Below are 21704 nucleotides of genomic sequence, written 5' to 3' on the forward strand. Positions count from 1 at the left end.
CATCTGGTGGTGGTTAACTTCCAATATCCTCTTGTAGCGTCTCATTTTGACAGCCATCTGAATTTCCATATATGGGAATGGATGCCTCAAACCTGGGTTGGGGAGTCCATCTGGGCGACTTTGTCAGGGAAACCAGACTGTATATTGGAGCCCCGAACAGTGCTACTGGTGCTGAGACCTTTACTTTCTTGTACCAAGAATTTGTGAGAAAGCATAGCCACAGGTGTTACTTCAGTGGATATGGGGAGGTGGGTTCTCACAACAAATATTTTGGTGGCTGCTCTGACAATTTTTCCTAAAATATTTAATTAACTTTAGAGGAAAAAAAAAGAAATATTGCTGTAGACATGTCCAAATCGTTTTAATTTGTTTATAGAGATTTTTTGAAGACTCAGTAAACATAATGTACAGTTGTCTCTGTTCTTTATTTAGAGTGACTATATTTCCCTGTGCTGAATACAGGACACCTGGTAAAATTGCTAATATTCAAGTGAGTGTAACGACAATCAATCAGAACTATGCAGTGCAACCCTTCAAATTAACATCCAGTTGGTTTTTTTTGTTTTGTTTTTTAAGATGTGCTAGCTAGTAAGTCTGCTGCTCTGAAAAGTGATATTTGTATGTTTAATATCATTTTTTCACAGCGGACTTACTCAGCTGGGCAAAGCTGGGGACGAATTAGGCCCTGGATGGGGAGGTGGGTAGGAGGCAGCAGAGGCAATGGGGGAAAGGGATGAGGGGCTGGGGGATTGTGGGGGGGGAATGGGGTGTAAGCCTGGGACCAGAGTCCCCTGCTGTGCAACTGGGGGCTGGGGCCAGGGCTCAAGCCCGCCGCTGGGGGATGGAGCCTGCTGCTGCATGGCCAAGGTCCAGGGCTGGAGGAGGCAGCGGCGGTCAGGAGCGATGCGGAGTGGTGGTGGTTAGTCTGGGGCTGGCGCCGAAACCCAGATCCCAAACCCTCATGGCCAGGAGATGGAACCTGCCACCATATGGCCGAAGCCCAGGACCAGAGGCAGCAGCGGCGGCTGGGATTAGGGAGGCAGAATTTGCGAGGACTTGGGAGCTGGGTTTGGCAGCAGGGCTTCTTACTGAGTCATTGACTGTGCTGCCCACTTCCCAAGTCCCAGCCCATCTTCCCTGTTTCTTGGACCTCTCCTCCTACTGCTTACTCATTTCCACAATTAGTTCTGTTTTTATTAATGATACTATTAATAACAATAAAAGAGAGAAAAGAAACTGTTAAAAATAAAGTTCAATGTGTAAGACCTTCACTGTGGAGTGGAGTTTGGGACTTGGACAAATGGGAAGGAGTCCACAGAACGAGGCTGCTGCTTTAGGCTCTGGGACCAAACAACCAGGCTTAGCAGGGAGGCTCAGTACCATGGGCCTCTGCCACCCATCCCAGCTCCCCAGCTGTGTAGTATGACTCTGTAGCTCCTCCCATTGATACCCAGCTTGTCTGTCCATATACACTCCTATACGGCTCAACCTTTAAACTCTGATAATTATCAGTGTTAGAAAATGTCACTCTTTTAAAATGGCATGGGGAATGGGAGTCAGGGAACATCAAGAGGAGACATTAAGGGGAGGAATGGAAGAGAAGAGCTTGTGATCACGAACATGGAGAAGGAGCAAGAGTCCACAGGGCAAGGAGAATTCAAGGGTTGGTGAGGTATGGAAGTGAACATGGGACAGATGTAGTAGGGGATATAATAGTCTAGGAGGTAGAGATATGGGCTACAGGAGATAAGCAGAATCCCAGAAGGCAGCCACCTCTGTCCAGGAAACTGGACGTTCTTCTTCGAGTGCTTGCTCATATCCATGCCAGTTAGGTGTGCATGCGCTGCGTGCACGTTCGTCGGAAGATTTTTACCCTAACAACAGTCGGTGGGTCGGCTGGGTGCCCCCTGGAGTGGCGCCATTATGACGCCAGATATATACCCCTGCCGACCCAACCACCCTTCAGTTCCTTCTTACCGCCCACGTCGGTCGTTGGAACAGTGGAGCGTGGCTTAGCTGACCTCCACTTCTAGTTTAGTAATAGCGGGGTTCGGGGAGTAGCCCCTTCCCCGCACCCGGTGCCGGAGCCCATGCCCGGTTCACAGGGTTTTAAACCGTTCTCGGCCTGCCACAAGCCGATGCCGACAGGAGATCCGCACGACTCCTGTTTGAAGTGCCTTGGGGAATCGCACTTCACAGCTAAGTGCCCCATTTGCAAGGCTTTTAAGCCGAGAACAAAATGGAGCGGGACTTTCACTTACCCCTCCACCTTCGGCACCAAGTGCTGGTCAATCGATGGACAGAAGTGCCTCCCCGGCACCGGACCCCACCTGCACTGCCAAGGCCTCTCGGCACCAACCGTCGCCGGCACCGAAGTCAACTCAGCATCGCTCCCTCTCTCCGAAGTCGAGAAAGCCCACGAATCTTCCTGACAGCTCCCCAGCATGCGCCGTGGTTGAGCTCCCTGCTCCTGCTGCTTCCGTGCCAACTGTACCGCAGCCAGAGAGCTCGTCCAAGTTGGATCGCCTGGCACCGACACCTGCTGAGGCACCGATGACGTCGGCACCGTCAATCCCGGTTCCGCAAGGGCCGTCGAACCCAGTGCCTGACAGCTCCCCGGTACACGCTGTGGTTGAGCTTACTGTTCCCTCCACGCCGGAGACATTCCCAGTGGCGAGGGATCTCTTTGCCATGACAGAGTAGATGCTGCCTGAACCCCAGGCACTGCCGGTGCGGGTAATACAGTCTCTTGGCAAGCCTCCCTTGATACGACCATCCTCTGTCGGCACAGCAGAGCGGCACCGTTCATGATCACGGTCCCGCAGACACTCCAGGACCCGTCGGCACTCCCGCTTCCTACGCCCCTTGCAGTCCCGATGCTATTCTCCTCCTCGGTACCGGTCGCACTCGCCGCACCGGTTGGTGTCCCATTCGCTGACCTGCTACTCTCGGCACCGTTCCAGCTCCCGGCACCGCTACAGGCACCGTGACTCCCATAGCCGCTCCTGACATCGAGCCTCGAGATCTCGGTCGACCTCCCGGCACCACTCTGGTTGCAGGTCCAGATCTTGTTCCAGGTACCGGTACGCCTCCCGGTACCGGTCCCCGGTGCCGAGTTGGGCAAGGTCCGGTAGAGTCAGAGACTCTGACCACGATTTTTCAGCACCTCCATGGCCATCTGGACACGCATCAGTGTCATCCCACGTGGACAGCTCTTATGCTCAGGACTGCGATTCTGATGTGCCCACCAACAACCTGAGAGCCCATCAGGACCTCCAAGGAGAGTAGCACTCTATATGGACCTCCAAGTGGAGGAGTTCCTAGAGGTAGGGGACCCGTTAGTGGACATTCTATCGGCAGTTGCCCCACTAGAGGGGCCCTACCTGTTTATTCGGACCATCCAGGCGAATGCCGATACTCTATGGGGGGTACGGCTACTTATATGTCTGTCCTCCTCCCTGCTCACTAGTCGTTCAGTCTGTTAAGGAAAGGGAATGGCATGGCCAGCAGGCGCCAGCCCCGAAATCGAAGGAGGCTAGGCAAATGACCCTACTCAGCCGCAAAGTGTACTCTGCAGGAGCCTTATAGCTCTGCGTGGCAAATCAACAAGCCTTTCTTAGCCCATATCATTATAACACCTGGGTGACATTGGATAAGTTTATGGAGCTTCTCCCTCAAGACTCCCGCCAAGAGTTCACTGCCCTCTTGGAGGAAGGAAAAAAAGTGGCCAGAGCTCCCTTCCAGGCCTCGTTGGATGCAACAGACTCAGCAGCCAGGGCTCTGACATCGGGTGTTACCATGAGGAGCATCTCATGGCTTCAGGTTTCAAACCTCCGGCTGGAGCGGCAGTATACCATTCACGACTTACCATTTGATGGTAAAGGCCTCTTCGCAGCGAAGACAACCCCAGGCTGCAAAGCCTGAATTACAACAGGGTCCTAATGCGCTATCTCAGCGTGCATACGCTGACTACCTAATGCAGGCCTTTCCGTCCCCAGCCACACCACCGTACTCTGTGCCTAGCCACGGCCGAAGTGGTCGCAGACGACCGTAAGGACCCCTACAGGGCCAAGATCGAGGTCCCTCGCAATCACCACCGGGACCAAAGACGAACTTGCGAAGGTGCGCCCGAGAGCGGCGTACCAGTTACAGGCGGGATCCCACTCCTACTTCCTCTTGGCGTGGTCCCAGTTAACTTCAGATCGCTGGCTCCTACACATGGTGGAGTATGGGTACCACCTTCAATTTGTTCCAGCCCTCTTCCTCTTCAGGGACCCCTCTCAAGAGCAATTCCTCTTACAAGAGGTGCAGATGCCGATGGACGAAAGGGGCAAGGGGTTTTACTCCCATTATTCCCTAATCCCCAACTCGTACGGAGGTCTCAGACCTATCCTAGACCTGCAAGGACTCAACCAGTTTATGATAAGGTTGAAGTTCCACATGCTATCCCTGGGAACCATTATCCCATCCTTGGATCCTGGAGACTGGTATGCTGCTCTCGATATGAAGGACGTGTACTTTCACATTGCCATCTTCCCTCCACACAGGAGATACCTCCGCTTCAAGCCAACCGTCAGTACTTCCAGTTTACGGTCTTGCTATTTTGGCCTTTCTACAGCCCTACGGGTATTAACCAAGTGTATGGTCGTAGTCGCCACCCACCTCTGCCGACGTCGGATATGCGTTTTCCATATCTGGACGATTGGCTTATCCGAGGAGACTCCGAGACACAAGTCACTCAGCATGTGGGCATCGTCAAGGACCTATTCACACGTCTAGGCCTGATGATCACTATAGAAACATCCACTCTGGTTCCCACGCAGAGGGTAGACTTCCTAGGAGCTATCCTGGACTCCGACCTAGCCGGAGCCTGCTTCGCCACGGTTTCAGGCGATGGCAACAATCATCCGAGGTCTGCAGACTTTCCCAACGACCTCGGCTCGCGCTTGTCTCGGTCTCCTGGGTCCCATGGCTGCCTGCAAGTTTGTAACCAAACACGCCAAGCTCTGCCTCTGTCCTCTCCAAGTTTGGCTGAAATCGGTTTACCGCCCGGACAGGGACCCAATGGTCACGATAGTCACCATTCCCTCGAGCACCCTAGGCTCCCTAGAATGGTGGCTAACTCCCTCCCTGGTGTGGGCAGGGATACCGTTCCATCCGCCCCAGCCCTCACTGTCCCTGACGACGGATGCGTCATCTCTGGGTTGGGGTGCTCACCTCGGTCACCTTCGAGCTTAAGGCCTTTGGTCTTCTCAGGAGCTGGCGTTCCACATCAATGTCCAAAAATGAGAGCAGTCCGCCTGGCGTGCCAGGGGTTCCAGCAGCAGCTGTGAGGCCGTGGTGTCTCAGTGTTTACAGCCAACACAACGGCCATGTGCTACATAAACAAGCAGGGAGGGACATGGTCCTCCTCCTTTTGTCATGAGGCCATCCATCTCTGGGACTTTTGCATAGCCCACTCAATAGATCTGGCAGCGTCCTTTCTCCCAGGTGTTCGGAACGCCTTGACGCTTCGACTAAGCAGGTCTTTCCTGTCTCACGAATGGTCGCTCTGCCCCGATGTGATGCATTCTGTTGCCAGAAGTGGGGATTTTTCCCCACATAGACCTGTTCGCTTACCGCGAGAACAGGAAATGTCCGAGGTTCTGCTCCTTCCAAGGTCTCTCCCCGGGATCGATCTCGGACGCTTTCCTCATGTCGTGGAAGGGCCAACTCCTTTATGCCTTCCCACCGTTCACCCTGGCTCATTGGGTCCTGCTCAAACTTTGCAGGGGCAGGGCACGCATCATCATGATCACTCCAGCATGGTCCAGGCAGCACTGATACACCACATTGCTCGACCTGTCAATAGCCAACCCATATACCCTGCCACTCCACCCAGACCTCATAACTCAGGACCACAGCAGGCTTCGTCACCCAGACCTGCAGTCTCTTCACCTCACGGTGTGGCTGCTGCGTGACTAAACCGGGGTAACAGGAAGCCTTCCACCTGGTCAACGTACCTGGCTGAGTGGTAGCGTTTCTCCTACAGGTGCGAAACACTTGATCTTATTCCTACTGAGGTCTCCATCCCCTCTATTTTGGACTGCCCTCTGGCCTACAACAGCAGGGCCTAGTGGTGTCATCGCTGAGGGTACACTTGGCAGCCATCTCTACCTCCACCCAGGCTAAGGTGGTCGTTCCATGTTCTCACACTCTATGGTTTCGAGGCTCCTCAAGGGCTTGGAGCGCTTACATCCTCAAGTACGCTGCCCAGCCCCAACTGGGACCTCAACCTGGTTTTAACCAGACTTATATCTCCCCCATTCGAGCCATTAGCGACCTGCTCGCTGCTATACCTGTCTTGTAAGACAGCTTTCCTCGTAGCGATTACATCGGCCAGATGAGTCTTCGAGCTCAGGGCTCTTACGGTGGTTCCGTCGTACACTATGTTCACAAAGACAAGGTGCAGTTACGACCACACCCGGCTTTTCTCCCTAAGGTGGTTTTGGCCTTTCACGTTAACCGCATTCAACGCAATGGGGGCAACAGTTGCACTCCCTGGACGTCTGTAGAGCGCTCGCATTTATATTGAGCGGATAAAACCATTTCGTAAAACACCCCAACTCTCGGTCGCAGTAGCAGACCGAAGGAAAGGCCTACCTGTTTCCTCTCAGAGGATCTCATCTTGGGTGATGACGTGCACCCGCACTTGTTGTTATTTGGCTCACATTTCCCCAAGCCATATCACCATGCATTCTATCAGGGCTCAGGCTTCATCTACCGCCTTGCTGGCTCGTGTACCTACCCACGAGATCTGTCGCGCAGCTCCATGGTCCTCGGTCCATACTATTGCTTAGCATTATGCTCTGGTTCAGCACTCAAGAGATGCTGCAGCCTCTGGCTCAGCAGTTTACATTCTGCCACATTTCACTCCACCCCACCGCCTACATAAGGCTTGGGAATCACCTAACTGGAATGGATATGAGCAAGCACTCGAAGAAGAAAAGACGGTTACTCACCTTTGTAACTGTTCTTCAAGATCTGTTGCTCATATCCATTCCAAACCCACCCTCCTTCCCCTCTGTCGGAGTAGCCGGCAAGAAGGCACTGAAGGGTGGCTGGGTCTCCAGGGGGCGTCCAGCCGACCCACCGAGTGTTGCTAGGGTAAAAATCTTCCGACGAACATGCACGCGGCGCGTGCACACCTAACTGGAATGGATATGAGCAACACATCTCGAAGAACAACAGTTACAAAGGTGAGTAAACGTCTTTTTTTCATGTCACGAGAGATCAGACTGTATAAAGTAGTGACTTTTTTTATGTGTAGAAAAACTATTTTAAATAAATTTGTATAGGCTTTAAAAGAAGTGCTCGTCTTCACAAGTTTGTGTGTTGGGCTTGTGAAAATAATGTGACTGCAGATGGAGGAAACAGTCATTTTAAAAAAAGAGAAATCAATGTTTAAAATAACTTTATAATTTTTTGTTAATATGTGGCACAGGGTGTACAGAATACATGATAGTGTTGGATGGTATAAAGATTTTATTAGCACTTGGTATTGTCTGCTTAACTCATTGACTTAATCACTGAGTAAAGTGGTCATTGTGACTCATGCCAAAAAATACTCTTCATACCATACCAAGTCATGTATGTGTAATATAGTATACATTTTTATATTGCAATCATTTTACAGATATAAAATGAAATGTCTTGTAGGCAGACAGTCCTATTTTGTAGGGCCCCGTTTTGCAGCTTAGAACTAGTTGTCAGAAAAGATTGATTGCTGATGTTGTAATGAGCTCATTTCTGTTGTTTTATTGCCTGTTATCACTTAACAGTTGTATAAGCAATCTGTGATTTGTGGATTTTATCAAACAAGATGATAAAATATAACAGGAGTTGGTGCAGACAGATTACCTATTTTGAAATCAGGGGGTGAATATCTCATCTACTGACATTTCTCAGGCAATTCAGTGTTTTGTTGTTTGTGGCCTTTGATGTTGTAAAAATAACATGCACTTGAATACTTTTTGTAGTGAGCTTTTAACTTTGCAGGCAGATGTTGCTACAGCAACAAAATAAAGCAAGATGCTATAAAAGTTAAATGCACTCTTATTGATTCATTCACACCCAAGTGGAGGGTATTTGGGATTCTTATACTGCATTTGAAATTGGTCTGATGAGGCAAACCAGCTCTAATTTAGTAACACAAATTTAGCTGCTTTCAGTCATATCCACTATCGTATATGGGTGCTTGTACTATTTTTGGCTTTTTATTACTTTCTCACTGTATCGTTTTTGTTCCTTTTTAAAATACTGCATGCTAATGAGTGTTGGTTTATAAGCAGCGTGCATGTGATTCAAGTTTAGCGAGATGTTTACACTTGGAGAAATCCACATGTGATAGAGGTTAGGTGTTACAACCTGGCCCAGTACCTCTCTGAATTGACGCTATTCTGTTGTGAGGGGACTTAAGTGTTGGGTCCCGTGTGCTTCAAAACCATTTGGTTCTGGGCAGAGTCTAATAACGCTTTCTAGCTCTCTCAGTCTGTGAGGCACATTCCCAGACTTAGATCTTGTGCCTGGGCCTTTCCTTGGGGGATGGGACTCTGCAGTCCAGCTACCCCAGCCCCTGAAACCAGTGCTTCAGAGCCTCCTACTTACACATGCTGCTCCTAGGCTGAGGGCTCTCTGGGCTTCTATTTTAACCGAGGCAGTACCTGGTAACAAAGCAAGGAGTATAGGTTTAGCAGTGGAATTTCTTATCCAGAGTGACTATTATTCAAAGCTCTTAAGTAACAGATCTTTGAAAACAACAAAAAGCCTGGCAATGCGCACCTTATCCTGGTCTGATCTGGCCTCCTCAGGGACTTGGGAGTCCAGGGTTTCTCTGTGTTCAGACTGGGTGGAGTCCCACTTATTCTCTGTCTGTGTGTGTTTGTCTCTCTCTCTCCTATAAATGCTCCTCAGAATAGAATAGCATTTCTGTCTCCTTACCATGTGCTCTACTACAGCAGTTCTCAAACTCTGGGTTGGGACCCCAAAATTGGTCGTGACCCTGTTTTAGTGGGGTCACCAGGGGTGGCGTTAGACTTGCTAGGTCACAGGGCCAAAGCCCAAGCCCCACTGCCTGGGGCTGAAGCCAAAGCCCAAAGGCTTCAGCCCTGGGTGACGGGACTCAGGTTTGGCCCCCCTCACCTGGAGCGGCAGGGCTGAGACTTCGGTTCCCCCTCCTGGGTCATGTAGTAATTTTCATTGTCAGAAGGGGGGTTGCAGTGCAGTGAAGTCTGAGAACCCCTGGTTCTACTGGAAAACTGCAGCTTCCCTACCCTAGTCATGCTCATGCCAGTATGTAGAAAAAACATTATTCATTTGAGGGTGGGAGGCAGCAGTTGAGACACAATCAAATCCAGTGGCTCCAGATTGCTGATAGCTTCTCAGCATAGTCCTTCAGTAAGATGTCAAATACCTTTCCTGGGCAGGGCTGCTGTGTAGAATGCAATTCCTTGGGCTTGTCTGAGGCAAGATTAGACATGTGTTGAACACACAATACAAAATAGAGTTTATAATTTTGATACAAATGTGTCACACTAGGCTGATATCTGAATGAACCTTGGTTTATAGTATTTTTTTTTCTATTTAGTTACATTCGCCAAATAATTTAAATTAATTTAAGTAGCCATGCTACATTGAGACAAGATAATAGGCCTGGTCCTTCCGTTACTTTATGCCAGTGTAATTCCATTTACTTCAATGGAACATGGATAAATAGGGAAATGTCATGAATGGAGGTATAGAGTTCTTAGCTTTAAGGGCAAAATGCATAACTGAGTTGGTATAGTTACTCTAAAAGCAAGTATTATAATTCCAGGAACTTTATGTAGTCTCAACCTTAACTCAGTTTTAGCATAGGTTTTGTCTGGGAATAGAAAAGAAAATGTGAACAAAATAAAAACAGAATTATTTATAGTGTCACAAAAGGAATTCATAATATTAATAAACCAATGACAAACTTCTTATGCCACCAGTTGTGATTTCTTGAAATAGTGTGTTTCATAGACTCTAGGACTGGAAGGGACCTCGAGAGGTCATCGAGTCCAGTCCCCTGCCCTCATGGCAGGACCAAATACCGTCTAGAGCATCCCTGATAGACATTTATCTAACCTACTCTTAAATATCTCCAGAGATGGAGATTCCACAACCTCCCTAGGCAATTTATTCCAGTGTTCAACCACCCTGACAGTTAGGAACTTTTTCCTAATATCCAGCCTAAATCTCCCTTGCTGCAGTTTAAGCCCATTGCCTCTTGTTCTATCATTAGAGGCTAAAGTGAACAAGTTTTCTCCCTCCTCCTGATGACACCCTTTTAGATACCTGAAAACTGCTATCATGTCCCCTCTGTCTTCTCTTTTCCAAACTAAATAATCCCAATTCTTTCAGCCTTCCTTCGTAAGTCATGTTCTCAAGACCTTTAATCATTCTTGTTGCTCTTCTCTGGACCCTCTCCAATTTCTCCACATCTTTCTTGAAATGCGGTGCCCAGAACTGGACACAATACTCCAGTTGAGGCCTAACCAGCACAGAGTAGAGCGGAAGAATGACTTCTCGTGTCTTGTTTACAACACACCTGTTAACGCATCCCAGAATCACGTTTGCTTTTTTTGCAACAGTATCACACTGTTGACTCATATTTAGCTTGTGGCCCACTATGACTCCTAGATCTCTTTCTGCCATACTCCTTCCTAGACACTCTCTTCCCATTCTGTATGTGTAAATTGTGGGTGCCTCTAGAATTATGGAGCTAATACTCTTGAGTATGTAAATCTACTAGCTGTGAGAGGTTGTCTTTATATACTGAGCATTCTTGACCTTTTTGACTGATTTCAGTGTTTTCATGGCATTTCAGAGCTTCAGACAACAGAGAGGAAATGTCCCCTTCTAGTAGCCAGTTGCTTGATCATCAACACATCAAAAAAAGAAGAAAAGACAGGACAAGGCTGAGATCTCCATCTGTAACTATCATGAGCACATCTGCCCGAACAAGGCCACTTCAGAGTTTCCAGAAGAGGAAACTATACAGAATGAACAGCACATGTTATTGGAATCAACAGGTAGAGCTGTCTCCTCTCCTTTAGAAGACAAAAGCAAAGATTCCAGCTGGCAGTGTCTGTATGTGTCAGTCTGCTATAACGGTATATTACATGCTGCTGTTTTGATTATTCAGTACATTCAGACAGCATGTAGTACATGTAACAGGAGTTTAGCTGTGTCAGCAGGAGTTCACAGTTAAGGAGTCAAATTTAAAAATTGCTCAGAATCCTGCTTTATCAAATTCATGCATTTGTTTTACAGTTACCCTTAAATTCATTTTACAGTCGAGGGTGGGGTGATTTAATGATTTTTTTTAAAGAGACTTTACTGCTGAGGAAACAAGCTACAACATAAATCTGCTAGCTGTTTGCTTTTAGAGCATTGGTTTAACTAAAGAAAGTTTACACAGCTGGTAGTGCATTATTGTGTGGGAAATTAAACTGCTATATCTTAATCTTGTTTCCGTTTTTGCCATTCCCAACCAGCTCTGCTCGCTTCTTCATAGCATTAGTAGTGCCTTAAAACTGTCTGTTCTAAAGTAAGATTTTGTCCATTACAAAGAAACTGAATTGAATGAAATACTTAATGTGGAAAAATCTATTTTAGACTGCTACTTGTGTAAGACACATGCTGTTTGTAGCCATTTCCATTATCCAGGAATACACCGAGATTCCAAATGTTATGAATACTGAATGAGTTTGCCACTTGCTTCTAAAGGACCGATTTACCTGCTGTTTTCCAAATTAGTTGTAAGGTTGTTATTAAAGCAGCATTAATCCCAAGGGATTTTGATGCTTTGCACGACCTTTCTGTGCCTTTTAGAAACTGTATTGTAGTGGTGCTTTTGCACCACAATAACACAGCCTGTTAGCGTTTCCATTCTAAAGTTGGATTGGCATTATAGGCGAGAAGGGCATTAGTGAACTAGGATTTTGGAAGGTACAATTTTTCTCTCCCACTAGTTTTTTGAGTGTACACATGGTTATACTAACTTGAAATTTGTTTTAATTTTTAATTGCTTCCAGTAGCATGTCATCTTTAATCCCACAAATCAAATTTTATGAGAGCCTCTGAAAACAGGAAATACAATGGATATGTGAAAGTTATAACAGCAGTACTCTCAGCCCCTTAGGGGAAAGTATTATAAATGCTCTGGGTAAAATCTTGACCTCATTGAAGTTAATGTCAAAGTTCCCTTTATTTAATATCGGCGAGCCAGGATTTTGCCATATGAATAGAGAAGCAAGACTTTTTGAATCTGAATATGATCAGATATTCACAGATAGTGTGGTTAAGCCATTGCCAATAAGAAGCAAGATTTCAAGTTTATTATACAGTATATTCTCCTTAGATTAAGAAAAAGATCTCCACCACTCTGCAGCAAAAAGGGCCAGATTTACAAAGGTATTTAGTTTCAGAGTAGCAGCCATGTTAGTCTGTATCCACAAAAAGAACAGGAGTACTTGTGGCTCCTTAGAGACTAACACATTTATTTGAGCATAAGCTTTCATGGGCTACAGCCCACTTCATCGGATGCATGCAGTGAAAAATACAGTAGGAAGATATATACACACAGAGAACATGAAACAATGGATGCTACCATACACACTGTAACAAGAGTGATCAGTTAAGGTGAGCTATTACCAGCAGGAAAGAAAAAAAACTTTTTGTAATGGTAATCAAAATGGTCCATTTGCAGCAGTTGACAAGAAGTTGTGAGGAATGGTAGGGGGGGAAATAGTTTTACTTTGTGTAATGACCCATCCAATCCCACTCTTTATTCAAGCCTAATTTAATGGTGTCCATTTTGCAAATTTAATTCCAATTCAGCAGTCTCTTGTTGGAGTCTGTTTTTGAAATTCTATTGTTGTAATATTGCAACTTTTAGGTCTGTAATCGAGTGACCAGGGAGATTGAAGTGTTCTCCGACTGGTTTTTGAATGTTATAATTCTTGACGTCTGATTTGTGTCCATTTATTCTTTTATGTAGAGACTGTCCGGTTTGGCCAATGTACATGGCAGAGGGACATTGCTGACACTTGGTGGCATATATCACGTTGGTAGATGTGCAGGTGAACAAGCCTCTGATAGTGTGGCTGATGTAATTAGGTCCTATGATGGTGTCCCCTGAATAGATATGTGGACAGAGTTGGCAACGGGCTTTGTTGCAAGGATAGGTTCCTGGGTTAGTGTTTTTGTTGTGTGGTCTGTGGTTACTGGTGAGTATTTGCTTCAGGCTGTGGAGCTGTCTGTAAGCAAGGACTGGCCTGCCTCCCAAGATCTGTGAGAGTGATGGATCATCTTTCAGGATAGGTTGTAGATCCTTGATGATGCGCTTGAGAGGTTTTAGTTGGGGGCTGAAGATGACGGCTAGTGGCGTTCTCTTTCTTTCTTTGTTGGGCCTATCCTGTAATAGGTGACTTCTGGGTACTCTTCTGGCTCTGTCAGCAAGTGGATTTTGTAGTTGTAAGAACGCTTGATAGAAATCTTGTAAGTGTTTGTCTCTGTCTGAGGGGTTGGAGCAAATGCGATTGTATCATATAGCTTGGCTGTAAATACTAAAGGTATTTAGTAGAACTGGTGAGAGAATCTCTGACAGAATATTTTTCCATAGGGGAATGCTGATTCATATCAAAATGTTTCGCGGAGGTGGCTTGATTTTAACAAAAGTCCCAGATGGAAAGTAGGCAGGTTTCTTTCAGAAACCTTTCTGGTTTCCTACCAGCTTGCTCATTCAGCTTTTTTGCAGCCTGATTTTCCAGACTTCCTGCAGTTTGGCAGCCCGCCTGGAGGATCGCTTGGAACTAAGAGTCTAGAACCTCTGGGATCTCTAGCTCGTAAGCTTCCATGCCTCTCAGCTTCTCTGTGGTTCAGCTGGCATGCTGCCATTGAGAAGGGTTTCCGGGTTCCCAGCTTCTCTGCAGCTTGCCTGGTGGGCTGCTGCAGAACTGCTTCCAGGCTCCTGTCTCCCCTTCAGAACCTGATTGATTTGAGCTTGGGAGCCAGCATCCCAAGGCTCCTCGCTCAGCTGGGACTCCCAGGATCTGCAGCTCTGGCGCAGTCAATCAGGTGGACTGTCGTGAAGTCAGGGATCTGAGGACTTTTCCAAATAGGAACAAAACTAAATTTTGAAATATCAAAATCCTCCATGAAACCAAATGACCTTCCTCTGCATATATCTAGAGCAGCGGTAGGCAACCTATGGCACGCGAGCTGATTTTCAGTGGCACTCACACTGCCCGGGTCCTGGCCACCGGTTTGAGGGACTCTGCATTTTAATTTAATTTTAAATGAAACTTCTTAACATTTTGAAACCTTATTTACTTTACATAAAAGAATAGCTTAGTTATATATTAGACTTCTAAACAGAAACCTTCTTAAAAGGTTAAAATGTATTACTGGCATGCAAAACCTTAAATTGGAGTGAATAAGTGAAGACTCGGCACACTACTTCTGAAAGGTTGCCGAACTCTGATCTAGAGTTTAAGCCTAATGATCCCAAGATAGGTGCCTAGTGGGATTTACCTTTAGGTACCTAAATACCTTTGAAAATGTGGCCCAAAGTCACTACAGTTCTGACCAAAGAGGGGAAAAGCCCATAGAAAACAGTAATGCAAGTAGGTGAGTGTGAACAGAGAAGTAGTGAACTAACGTTTCAGCTGTGCAGGACCAGAGCATGGGGCCACTAGGGGGTGGAAGACAGCTGTGACTCTACCTCACTTTTTCTCTTTCTTGGATTGTGGGACTGGCTGGGGATGAAGATGGTCCTGGTTGCATGTTAGTCTGTCAAACTAGGATTGAAAGGTGTGGTGTTAGTAGTTAGCCACCATCTTCTAGAGATCTAGCGTAGACTTCAACAGGTGCTACATGCTAAGACAGTTGAGTTAAAAAAGACCCTCTGCCACCCCCATCCCTGCCACCCTTGCTTGGCTTTAACTCAGCCGGTTCATTATGTGTTAAAGGCAGTATGCCTTGTTGTCATAAACAGATAGTTAAGGGTTAATGTCTCTTTTACCTGTAAAGGGTTAACAAACTCAGTGAACCTGGCTGACACCTAACCAAAGGACCAATCGGGGAACAAGATACTTTCAAATCTTGGTGGAACGAAGTCTTTGTTTGTGCTTTTTGGGTTGTTCTTTGTTCTCTCTTGGAGTTAAGAGGGGCCAGACATGCAACCAGGTTTCTCCAATCTTTTTGAAACAGTCTATCATGTTCCAAATAGTAAGTACTAGATAGAAGGCGGATTAGTCTTCATGTTTGTTTTCTTTATTTGCAAATGTGTATTTTGCTGGAAGGATATTTTTCCTCTGTTTGCTGTACTTGTATCTTAGGCTAGGGGGCGAGGGATTCCCTCTAGTCTAGATAAGCTGAAGACCCTGTAAACATTTTTCATCTTGGTTTTACAGAGAGAGTTTTTTACTTTTTCTTCCTTTAATTAAAAGCTTTCTTTTTAAGAACCTGATTGATTTTTTTCCTTTGTACAACTGAAGGGGATTGGGTCTGAACTCACCAGGGAGTGTTGGGGGGGGAGGGAGAAAAGGGGGAAAAAGGTTAATTCCTCTCTGTTTTAGGATCCAAGGAGTTTGGATCAGTGTATCTCTCAGGGAAAGTCTGGGAGGGGGAAAGGAGGGGGAATGGTTTATTTCTCTCTGTTTTAAGACCCAAGGGATTTGAGTCTTGGGTTCCCCAGGGAAGACTTTTGGGGGACAGAAAGTGTACCAAAACACTATATTTTTGGTTGGTGGCAGCGTTATCAGATTTAAGATAGGAATTAAGCTTAGAAGGGTACATGCAGGTCCCCACTTTTTGGACACTAAAGTTCAAAGTGGGAATAATACCTTGACACTTGTCTACTGGGATTTTTCAAATATGTTATTTAGCGCTGTCACGGTATAATTCCCCAATCTGAACCTTAGCATCCAAAAGATGGGGTACCAGCATGAATTCCTCTAAGCTCAGTTACCAGCTTAGAACCTGTAGCGCTGCCACCAACTAGGAATTCCAGTGCCTGGTACTCTGGTCCCCCCAAAAACTTGCCCGGGGACCCCCAAGACCCAGACCCTCTGGATCTTAACACAAGGAAAGTAAACCCTTTCCCTCACCGTTGCCTCTCCCAGGCTTCCCCTCCCTGGGTTACCGTGGAAGATCACTGTGATTCAAACTCCTTGAATCTTCCCCTCCCAGATTCTCCCTGAGAGAGAGACAGTAATCCTAACACAGAGAGAAATTAGCCTCTCTCTCCCTCTTCCCTCCTTTCTCCCCACCAATTCCCTGGTGGATCCAGACCCTGTCCCCTGGGGTCTCACACCAGAATAAAAGAACAATCAGGTTCTTAAACAATAAACTTTTAATTAAAGAAAGAAAAAACAGTAAAAATTATCTTTGTAAATTTAAAATGGAATATGTTACAGGGTCTTTCAGCTATAGACACTAGGAATACCCTCCCAGCCTAAGTATTCAAATACAAATTAAAATCCTTGCAGCAAAATACACATTTGAACTCCTCCCAGCCAAATACACATTTGCAAATAAAGAAAACAAACATAAGCTTAGCTCACCGTATCTATCTAGTACTGACTATTCTGATCTTATAAGAGCCTGTATCAGAGAGATTGGAGAGAAACATGGTTGCACATCCAGTCCCTCTGAGAATCCAGAGTGAACAACAACCAAATTCTAACAGCACACACACAAACTTCCCTCCCTCAAGATTTGAAAGTATCCTGTCCCCTGATTGGTCCTCTGGTCAGGTGACAGTCATGCTCACTGATCTTGTTAACCCTTTACAGGCAAAAGATATATGAAGTACTTCTGTTCTATTAACTCTTCCTTATCTGTTTATGACAAGCACATTACCTAACACTTTAAATCTTAGTCTGGATAAGCCCAGATTGACTACTGTAGATTGCACCTGATTGTAATGGCTCCCTAGGAACCATTATGCTGGTGAGGATTTATGGAATGCAGTGTGCTTTGGCATCCACCCACCCCCTATGCAAGAAACCACCTATATCTACCTATACATATATAAGGAGGGGCCAAGAGCAGGCTGTGCAGGCTTTACACCTCTTAGGAATCCTTATGTACTCATTTTAGGATGGCTTTAAGGTTCCTTTATGTCACTTCTGCAGCCCAAAGGAACCTTAACGTGAGCCAGAATCTGGCCATTTCTGCATCTCTGGATTCAGTTCCTAGTCACCTTTTCAAAGTTCAGTTTTTAGATTAATTTTAAATTTTAGCAGTGGGCTTTTATAGACGGAAAAATGATTTGTTCATTTCTGAATCTTTTGCTTGGATAGTGTTCTCTTAGTGTTGTGCAAAGGAGGTACCTAGCGTCTGGGTAGCCCAAGGAGTTGATGATAGGATACAGCGATAGGATCCAGGTCCCCGGGGACAGATGTCATTATCACTATTGCACTAACTGGAAATCTTAGTAGAGGAACCAAGGATTACATGTGCCCAGAAGACTGTGCTGAACTTTTGCATCTGGAGCAGTTCTCTCTAACTTAGCATGGAGGCAAATTGAAGGAGCTTAGTGTGCTATGACAGTTGTGGAGAAAAAAAGATGTAGTGCTCCTGTGCTGTCAATCTAGGGCCTTTTACAAATGTCAAATTTATTTAAAATGTTAAAAATTAAGGAGGGAGAAAGAAAATGCTAGGCACATAATGCCTCTATTGGAAAGGAGGGGAAAGAAATCTTGTGAAGGAAGTAAGTGACAAAATCAGACTGGGCATTTTAAACATGTTCTGACAACCTACATTAAATAGATATCAAGTTCTTGAATTAAGAGCTGTCATCAGTGTATCACTTCCTTCAAGGAATCTTATTCTTTCTGTGGCCTAGCAGCCTTTCTGTCACTTTCTCTTCGTCATAGTTGCTTAGCTGGCCATTGATGAGATTGTTCAGCGTGAAATAGAAGAACAGAGTATCAGTTCAGGCTGATTGTTAGATTAGGCAGAATTTCTAAGGATGGGCTGCAAAATGGGCACTGGCCCTTGATATTGACAGTTATTTTGTCAGAGAATGCAACTATCAGTTTGTCAATAGATAGCTCAGCAAATTTGCTTGATCTCGGACAGAGAAAGATAGATTTCACCTTAAAGGGATATATGAAGTTTCATGCTGGATACTTATTTCAACTTAATAATATAATACTGGTCTCTCTAGCAAGAAATGACCATATCCTCTTTATTTTGGGTACTTATATGGCCTCTGTTAACATAGTATCTGAGCACCTCACAATCTTTAATGTATTCAGCCTGACAACATGCCTGTGAAGTAGGGAAGTACTAGCTCTCTCATTTTACAGATGGGGGACTGAGGTACAGAGAGATTAAGTGATTTGCCAGAGATCACAAAAGTCTGTGAAGGTGCAGGGAACTGAATCTGGATCCCAAGATAGCACCCTAACCACTGGCCTGTCTTCCTCCTGAGAAGTAAAAAAGCTTTTTCTCCCATTTTCCCCTTCCAGTTTTTTACTGGCTAATTTTAATAACTTCTCCAGGATGCCATTGCCCCAGAATGGTGGTGGATGAGGTAATGCAGTGGAGTAGTTTGACTGAGACAATTTAAAGGTAACTACATTGTCTGAAGTATCCTTCTAGCTAGACTTGAGATTGTCTTTTTAGATGACTAATTACAGTAGATTCCACTTGTTAGCAACCTCTTGGTTCCCAGCAAAAAAGTTACTATTATCTGAGAGCTGCCAATAAGCAAAAGGCATATTTGTGGGGCTGGAGCCAGGGAAGAAAGCACTGCGATTGGTGCTTGGCACATCTCAGTGTAAACCTTCCCATGGGGCCACAGTAGGGAAGGAAATGCTGGGATGCACCAAACCCAGGTCCCTGGTGTCAGGGCAGGGCGTATCCTGAAGCACGTAGGGAGAAGCATTGTGCAGCTCTGTGAGCCCACAGTACCTCGCTCTTCATGGGAAGCCCCCAGCATCCAGGCTGCAGCCCCCTCCTTGTTGCTGCTCTGCCCGTAGCCTCCCCTTCCAACCTCATCTTCCAGACCCGAGCACTGGGACTTGGGCAGAAGCTCCCCTGTTGAGCGAGGATGTGGGTGCCACACCCAGCTGTGTGGGCAGCAGGTCCCAGGCCACGTGCAGGTTTGCAGGGTGGTAGATAGAAGGAAGCACTGGGATATGCTGAGCACTGGCTGCAGGCAGGTTTGCGGGGCTGCAGCCAAGGCAGGCAGTGCTTCCTTCAGGGCTGCAGCTCTGCAAACCTGCTTGTGGCTGGGGCCTATCTTCCAAAATGTCTTTTGTCAGTAGCCGAATCCAATTAACATTAAAGTCAATGGGACAGGATTGGTTCCTAGCAAAAAGTTGCTGTGAAGCAAAGTTGTTAATATCAGGATTGCTGCTTAATAGCATCCATTATATCTGACTTCCTAAACTGAGGGGATCGAGTAACTCTGGTATAATAGTTTGAACTGGGTTGCTTTATTTTGTGGTCATAGACAATTTTATGCATCCCTTCATATTGCACCCCTTTTATGCACCCCTTCATCTCTTCATATGCTTGGAATAGCTTTGTTTCCCTTTTGTCAAATGCTGCCTCTTGCCCTTCACTTCCCTCCAGGTCTTTTGGGGAGCTATTTTTAGTTAATCTCTGCATTACTAAAGTTCATGCCATCTTATTCCTGATCTCTTGTCCCATTTGTCAGTTGGATTGTAAGGCCTTTGGGAGAAGGCTTATGTGTGTCGTGCACTGTAGATTTACAGAGCTATAGAATACTCATCGTTCTCAGATTCTTGTATCCCAGAATCTCTTTGGGCTTATTCTAACTCAGTGTCTCTACACTGGCTTCTGTTTTGCCAATTTTGTTTTTGCAGAAAATAGCTCCTTTTGTATACGCCTCCTCTGCTTGGCTCTGTTATCATTTGTTGTTTAACATTTATATTGTGGTAGCACTATAAATGACACAGCTTGGTAGGGTCCCTTTGTGCTAGGTAGGTACTATGCAAACATAGGGTATGTCTACACTACGGGATTATTCCGATTTTACATAAACCGGTTTTGTAAAACAGATTGTATAAAGTAGAGTGCACTCGGCCACACTAAGCACATTAATTCGGCGGTGTGCGTCCATGTACCGAGGCTAGCATCAATTTCCGGAGCGTTGCACTGTGGGTAGCTATCCCATAGTTCCCGCAGTCTCCCCTGCCCATTGGAATTCTGGGTTGAGATCTCAATGCAAAAACAGTGTCCCGGGTGATTCTGGGTAAATGTCGTCAGACAATCCTCCCTCCGTGAAAGCAAGGGCTGACAATCATTTCATGCCCTTTTTCCCTGGATTGCCCTGGCAGACACCATAGCATGGCAACCATAGAGCCCGTGTAGCCTTTTGTCACTGTCACCGTATGTGTACTGGATGCTGCTGACAGAGGCGGTACTGCAGTGCTACACAGCAGCATTCATTTTCTTTGCAAGGTAGCAGAGACGGTTACCATCCCTGTTGCACCGTCTGCCATGCCATTGTAAATTGGCAATGAGATGACAGTTACCAGTTGTTCTGTACCATCTGCTGCTATCATGGGTGCTCCTGACTGGCCTCGCTGAGGTCGGCCGAGGCGCATGGACAAAAATGGGAATGACACCCTGGGTCATTGCCTTCTTTATGTTTTTTGTCTAAAAATAGAGTCAGTCCTGCCTAGAATATGGGGCAAGTATACTAGAGAACCAGAGAGCACAGCCGCTTCGGGTCAGAGCCCCAGAGATCCCGCAGAAATGATGAGCTGCATGCCATTCTAGGGGGTACCCCTGCAACAACCCCACCCGTTGCTTCCCTCCTCCCCCAACCCTCCTGGGCTACTGTGGCAGTGTCCTCCCATTTGTGTGATGAAGTAATAAAGAATGCAGGAATAAGAAACTGACTTTTTAGTGAGATAAAATGAGGAGGAGGAAGCCTCTAGCTGCTATGATAGTCCAGGCAGTACAGAATCTTTTCTTTAGAAATGAAAGGGGGGGCTGATGGTGCTCAGCCTCCAGTTGCTATGATGAGGATGGTTACCAGCCGTTCTGTACCATCTGCCGGGAATGACCCGGAGTCATTCCCATTTTTACCCAGGCACCCCTGGCCGACCTCACTGAGGCCAGCCAGGAGCATTTATGGGCTGATGATGACGATGGCAGACGGTACAATATGACTGCTATCCACCGGGAAGGGGATGCTGGTGTGCAGCACCCCGTCTACCAGCAGCATGCAGTAGACATACAGTGACATTGAATAAAGGTGAGAAACATTTTTTTCCCTTTTCTTTCGGGGGGTGGGGGAGAAGAGTGTAAATTGATGACATATACCCTGAAACACTCGGGAAAATGTTTTTGACCCTTCAGGCATTGGGAGCTCAGCCAAGAATGCAAATACTTTTCTGAGACTGCGGGGACTGTGGGATAGCTGGAGTCCTCAGTATCCCCTCCCTCCCTCCATGAGCGTCCATTTGATTCTTTGGCTTTCCGTTACGCTTGTCACGCAGCACTGTGCTGAGTCCCTGCTGTGGCCTCTGTCTATCGTATCCTGGAGATTTTTTTCAAATGCTTTGGCATTTCGTCTTCTGTAACAGAGCTCTGATAGAACAGATTTGTCTCCCCATACAGCGATCAGATCCGGTATCTCCTGTACAGTC

At 46.2% G+C, this 21704-nt stretch overlaps 1 protein-coding gene across 4 annotated transcripts in view; it reads left to right on the forward strand.

The window, feature by feature from the left end:
* The window catches only part of KANSL1L (KAT8 regulatory NSL complex subunit 1 like), a 103317-nt gene that overhangs the window by 44151 nt on the left and 37462 nt on the right, over positions 1-21704 (forward strand). For all 4 annotated transcript variants that reach the window (XR_007768289.1, XR_007768291.1, XR_007768290.1 and 1 more), the window contains exon 6: positions 10889-11093. Coding sequence is in view for 1 of the 4 variants with exons in the window: in XM_050916120.1 (XP_050772077.1) it covers positions 10889-11093 (205 nt within the window). In the remaining 3 variants the exon portion in view is untranslated. The remainder of the gene's footprint in view (positions 1-10888; positions 11094-21704) is intronic.

Source organism: Gopherus flavomarginatus, chromosome 10, assembly GCF_025201925.1.
Source record: "Gopherus flavomarginatus isolate rGopFla2 chromosome 10, rGopFla2.mat.asm, whole genome shotgun sequence".
NCBI lineage: Eukaryota > Metazoa > Chordata > Testudines > Testudinidae > Gopherus > Gopherus flavomarginatus.